This window comes from Dioscorea cayenensis, chromosome 2 (assembly GCF_009730915.1).
Source record: "Dioscorea cayenensis subsp. rotundata cultivar TDr96_F1 chromosome 2, TDr96_F1_v2_PseudoChromosome.rev07_lg8_w22 25.fasta, whole genome shotgun sequence".
NCBI classification, from domain to species: domain Eukaryota; kingdom Viridiplantae; phylum Streptophyta; class Magnoliopsida; order Dioscoreales; family Dioscoreaceae; genus Dioscorea; species Dioscorea cayenensis.
The window spans coordinates 22,823,196-22,829,602 of record NC_052472.1 but is presented as its reverse complement, the minus strand read 5'-3'; the positions used below and the strand labels follow the sequence as shown (position 1 = coordinate 22,829,602).

Here is a 6,407-nt window from a genome sequence, read left to right as displayed (position 1 = left end):
GATTGCACTGATGGCCACATTGATATGTTTAGGGGCTATTTCAGGCGAAGTTGATGATGTGGCCACAAAACACATGATCCACGTAGGAAGCCTTTGTCGCCACAACGTTATAATAATGAAACATTTATGGTCACAACGTTATAAAAAAACATTTGTGGCCATTAGTGCGATCGGAGAATAGTTTTGTGGCCACAACGTTATAAAAAAAAACATTTGTGGCCACATCGTTATAATAATAAAACATTTGTGGCCACCTGTGAAACTTACCCCTTTCAAATAGAAAAATTACAGCTTATCATAGTGTGAAGCCCTTAGGTACAACAAAACAATGTTGAAGACAGAACTTTTCCCAGATGTTCATTCTCTTATTCAGAATTTCTTGGGTTATGTTGCGAAGGTATTAACACCCTAAAAAAAAAGCAAAAGAAAATAAAATGAAATGAAATAATTAAATAAACATGATCAAAGCATTAGAATATGGTTAGCCTTTATCAATATGAAGGTTATTAAGCATTTGATGGTATTCACTGACTGAAATCTCTTTTCTTTCGGATCCATAAAAAATCTGATAGTTCCGGTGGGTTAGTGTGTTTAGGAGAATCACTCAAAAACTCACAAGAATATGAAGCACACACACACAATGAAGCAGGAGTAAGAAGACACACAAGTTTGTTACCCAGTTCGGCGCAACCTTGCCTACATCTGGGGGGTCCAGCCCGGAGAAATAATCCACTAAAAAAGATGATAGAATAAAGAGTACAACACTCTCTTACTCACTCAAGACAAAGAATACCTTCTTAAGATTGACCGATGCCCATTTTCCTCAACCCTCACCAAAGGGTCTCTCACTCGTGACTCATCCTAAATCTTCAAGCAGGATATCTTATATAGACGCACCTACATCCACTTGATCCTTCCTCTTTTAGAATTCTCTGCTGCTTTTTAACTTAGATACTTTCCAAAGTTAAATGTTAAAACACCTAGTTGCAACACTGCCTACCTTACTAAGGGTAAGTGAGTTCTAGCCAGTTGCACCTGAACTTGCGACACCTTTAACCCTCCCGGTTCCTTCAGTCCGCTTCATAGCAATTGACTCGTCCCAAGCTCCTCCTACCTGCAACCGCTTTCTTCCTCACGTCACTTCAGTAGGTCTCCTCTCCCGAGGAATGCACCTACCATGGCATACGCAACCATCTCACCAAAGATGGTCACCGAAGATCTCCCGAAGTTTGGTCTTCCTATGTGATCTTCATTTGAATTATGGAAATATTGTTACTAAACTTGATCTTATCTCATTCAAATTTAGCCTTCAATATCTTCAAGCATGATCTCCATTCATCCATGCTTGGATCTTCAAATCTTCAATCATATCTCAAGTAATTTTCAATCAATCTTTAGTATATGATTTGTCTCCTTGAATAGCTCCGCCCATAATTAGCCTTCTTACTATCTTTCACTCCATGATGATCTTCTATTTTTGCCAAACAATAGATTATTCTTCTCTTTTAAAACTAGATCTTTTCTAAAAGGAGTTTTACCAAAGATATGATTTATTATCCCGGATCTTACCTAGGATAGATACAATCATACCTAAGATAAAAGTTACCCTTCTTGAAGAAATCATTCTAACTTGATGCACTTTTCAAAATTAGTTAATCATCACATGAACCATTGAGAGGAATTTCTTTAAATATAGTCTCCCATCATGATCTTATAAGCCTCATATCTTCATATGCCATGTCACCAAGCTTTACCCACATCATCATCTTAGTCACTTCTCCTTTTTGTCAAGTCATCATTGCCACGTCATCTTCCTTTGTCATGTCACCTCTTGGCTTGTCACATAATGCTAATCCACGTCGTCAGACATAACAGAAGCATTGTTTGTGGTTGAATTAATCTACAAACCGTCAGCATAATGAATTGCTACTGTCATCCATTTTAGATCAAGTATAATACCATAATTATCTATCGTTCAGCGATCATAAATGATGCTAAACACTCTGATCATCAATCATTCATAATCCTTGAAAATAATCAAACATTTCATACAATCACAAACAAAACACTAAATCATCTACAAATCTAAAAAATCTATGAATAATGCGGGCAGAGCAAAAAAATTTTATACCTTGGCAAGCTCATCAGATTACTTCTGTCCACATCCCGTGATGATTGAAACCTGCCTGAGAAATCCAAAAAGTGCAAACGTTAGGGTTATGAAGAATTACAGAGAAAGATCAATAGATGGTGCAAGGAGATCATCCGTAACTTGAGGGTTAGGACTAGGAGGCCTGGGAGGCCCCATCGAGGAGATCATCGGTGGTGTTGAGGACCTCGTTGACGAAGCACTGCGGGTTGAGATCACAAGTATTGAAGATGGTCACTGCTCTGGATTTGGGGGTGAGTTTGGAAATGAGCGGGAGAGGTCTCAGCCGTCCGATGTGCACTGAACGGCCAGAGATGCCTCGAGATATTGATCTTTAGATGGGCTACTTCTTCAAATAATTAAAAAAAATGAAATATGAAATTTTCATGATTTAAATTTGGAAATGTTTTGATTTGTTATTTACTTGATTTACAAAATTGAGTGTTTTTCGGTTAATAAAATTTTTTTATTCAATGAAATAACTAAATAAATAAATAACAAGTGAGTTATACCCTTACATGTTCTCCCAAGATGATAGTAAGAGGTAGTTTGGGATGCTTAGTAATTAATATGAGCTGCATTAAACAAGAGATGTTCAATATAAGTTCTCAATCATATTATACACTTAAACAAGCAAATTTATATTGGAATAATAAGTCTATATTATGCAAGCTAACATCTATTTAAACCGATGTGATTGCTTTAGAAACTTTTTCTCGTGATGAATACAAAAGGTTGATAAAAAAAATGAGCACTTTTTTTTTAATAATAAGCATGGTTAGAGTTCAGCCACACATTGAAATATTTTCAACTATATATACAATAAATTCAATTAGATAAGAAATATTAATGCAAGGTACTGGTCCTAGTGAATCTTAAGCAAGGATGTGTATCTAATTAAATAAACTAAGGAGAATGAGAGAATAAAATCATACCTTCTTTAGTAGGATATATATATATATATATATATATATTCCTTTCTTTAGTTCCCCGTTATTCATGGCTTGATCATCAATATGTGTTTATACAATGTTTATGAGGTGATCAAGGGTAAGTGCTTGAAAAGAATAGATGTTAGATGATGCTGGTAAAGACTTTGGAGAAGATAATCATTGAGATCCTAGTTCTATTGTAGGGCGAGACTGTGGATCAGTATTGATGCACTGCATTGCTGTTAAAATCACTGCAAGCACTTGGTTTGTGGTCACTTTATCAGCTACATGAAGGGGGAGACGTGGATCTAGCATATCTTTCACTAGCATACTTAATGATAAGTTGTTTAGGAGATCCACAGGATGCGTTCCGTGTATGATTTCAAGAGCTATAATTCCGAAACTATATACATCACATTTTTCAGTCACTCTCATTACATAGGAAAGCTCTGCAAATACCAATAAAGCAAAGTTTAATTCAATACTCCATCAGTGTTCATATTCTAGGTTGATAAATCTAATTAAAAGAGAGTATGAATAAAAGAAACAATTAAAATGCTTAAGAACTGGATAGATATATACCTGGTGCCATGTATCTGTATGTGCCTGCAAGGAAACTCCAATGTGAAGAATTAGATTTTAGCAGTCGAGAAATACCAAAGTCCGCAACACAAGCCTTGTACTCTTCATCCAAAAGAATGTTGTTGCTCGTTATATCTCGATGAACAATAGGTAGATTACAATCATGATGCAAGTAAGATAAAGCTTGAGCAATGTCTCGTACAATGCTGACTCTCTTGATCCAATCCAACTCCATTGCTCCCTGTTCAGATCTAAGATTGGTGCACAGGCTTCCTCTCACCATATACTCATATGCAAGAAAGTTGAATTTATTTGTAGAGCAGAAACCATAAAACCTCACAATATTCCGATGCCGAATTTCAGTTAATGCTTGTATTTCATTTTCGAAAGCTTCCTCATTCATTTGGACTTCTTCTTTTTGAATTTTCTTGATAGCAAGTGTCACTCCTGATGATAGTGTGGCTTTATAGACTATACTACAAGCTCCGGTACCAATATGATACTTTTCATTAAAATTTTCTGTTGCTCTAATGATCTCTTTATATGCTTCTTTGCCATCACTAACTCTCCAAATGGAGAAGAAATGTCCATCAAATTCTTCACTTGCGTCATTTATAGTGGATCTTTTTTTCTTATAATAAAGCAATGTGCATATTCCAATTATCAAAAATAAGATAAATAAAATGCCAAATATCAAAGAAACACCTAAGATAATGATTTTATGTTGCTTCTCTTCATCACCTTTACTTGCTGACCAAGATTGATGACACAAAGGTAAACCATGCACTTGGCCATATAAACCTTTATTGTGGGTAAACCACACAAGAGGAGCTACTTGAAAGAAATGGCTCTCTGGAACTGGACCTTCCAGAGAATTATAAGATAAATCCAATGATATCAAGCTTGTCATTAAAGAAGATGGAATTGGACCAACCAATTCATTATGTGATAAGTTCAACTCTTGCAACTCCATTAACTTGCTTAGTTGTTGTGGTATTTCTCCTATGAATAAATTGTGGCTCAAGTTTAGAACGTCATGCAAGTTCAAATTACCAAGTTGAAAAGTGATCGTTCCACTTAGTTGATTACCACTCAACTTGAGCGAGTTTAATTTAATGCAATTCTCCAACTGTATTGGTATTTCTCCTCTCAGATTGTTGTTTGACATATCTAGAACTTCTAATAAAGATAGACCCCCCAATTCTGGTGGTATTGTTCCTGTGAAATGATTGTTGCTCATGTGCAGCTGAAATATGAAAGATAATTTATCAAACTCACTTGGAATCTTTCCCACCATATTATTGGAAGAGATGTCAAGTAACTGCAGCTTGGGCAAATGAATGATTTCCAATGGTATTTGTCCGCTGATTCTATTGTTTGATATTTTAAGGCTTGCCAAGTTAGGACATGCTCCCCAAGATGGTGATAAATTTCCGGACAATTTGTTAAAGCTTAGATCAATATAATACAAATGTGGATGAACACCAAAGCTTTGAGAGACATCTCCAGTAAAGTTGTTTCCATCAAGTCGGACCCTAGCTAATTTTGTTGAATTTTTCAAACTTATCGGAATGGGTCCTTGGAAATTATTTTGGTACAAACCAAGATATTGAAGCAAACCGCCTTTGGCCAAATCTGGTGGTAGATTACCAAAAAGATTATTGTTAAACAATCCAAGACCAATCAAATTTGTAAGATTGGCCATTGTATCAGGCAATATGCCTGAGAGATGATTGTTGTCTAAATATAACTGTGTAAGACTTGTCAAACTTCCAAGAGAAGGAGGGATGGAACCAGTTAATTGGTTGTCAAATATGTCAAAATCTCTCAAGTTCACTAGATTTCCAATCTCAGAAGGAATTGAGCCATTTATGTTATTGATATATAGATAAAAAATTTGAAGCTTAGTTAGATTTCCAATGGAATTTGGGATGGAACCAGTTATTTTGTTGTCACTCATTTCAAAATATATCAAGTTTACCATATTCCCAATTTCCCAAGGAATAGAACCATCTATATTATTGTGATGTGGAAGAAAAAGTTGAAGCTTGGTTAGGTTTCCTATGCTATGAGGGATGGGGCCAATTATTTGGTTATGAGATATTTCAAAATATTTCAAGTTCACCAAATTCCCAATCTCACAAACAATGGAGCTATTTATGCTATTATTAGCTAGGAGAAAAACTTCAAGCTTGGTTAGGTTTACAATGCTGTGTGGGATGGGACCAGTTATTTGGTTTTGATGTAATACAAAATATCTCAGATTTACTAGATTCCCAATCTCATAAGGAAAGAAGTTATTTATGTTATTGTTATCTATATATAAAGCTTGAAGCTTAGTCAGGTTTCCAATGGTATATGGGATGGGACCGGTTATTTGGTTATGTGATATTTTAAAATCTCTCAAGTTTATTAGGTTTAAAAGCTTTCCAAAGGAAGGAGGTATGGAGCCACTTATCTGATTCTGATCGAGCCACAAGACCTTGAGCCTTGTCAAATTACCAAGCTCTGATGGGATGATGCCTGTGAGATTGTTGTTGCCGAGATCAAGGATGGTGAGCTTGGAGAGAGCTGAAATGGCTGCAGGGATGGATCCATGCAGATGGTTATAACTGAGGTTGAGAACTCGGAGTGATGGCAGAGCTGAGAAGTTGAGAGTCTCCAGCTTCCCTTCTAGTCCCAACTGTTGTAGTTGGAGTCTGGTGATGGTTGGCATAAGATGGTCATCATATCTGCAAGTGATT

General features: G+C 36.0%; 1 protein-coding gene across 1 annotated transcript; it reads right to left on the bottom strand.

Annotated features, from left to right (window-relative positions):
* Positions 1-3,258: 3,258 nt before the first annotated feature.
* LOC120275201 (MDIS1-interacting receptor like kinase 2-like) lies at positions 3,259-4,636 on the bottom strand. Its single transcript, XM_039281728.1, has 2 exons — positions 3,664-4,636; positions 3,259-3,530 (listed from the first exon to the last, which is right to left on the bottom strand). Exons 1-2 carry the CDS (start codon positions 4,634-4,636, stop codon positions 3,259-3,261), a joined length of 1,245 nt encoding a protein of 414 aa, XP_039137662.1.
* Between the last annotated feature and the right edge of the window lie 1,771 nt (positions 4,637-6,407).

What these genes read in the sequence shown, in the direction of transcription:
- LOC120275201 (XM_039281728.1), bottom strand. Translation starts at nt 4,636, where the DNA reads ATGGAGTTGCAAGAGTTGAACTTATCACATAATGAATTGGTTGGTCCA. An exon ending in ATACAGATACATGGCACCAG is followed by an intron (nt 3,531 to 3,663) that starts GTATATATCTAT and finishes TGGTATTTGCAG; the next exon opens with AGCTTTCCTATGTAATGAGA.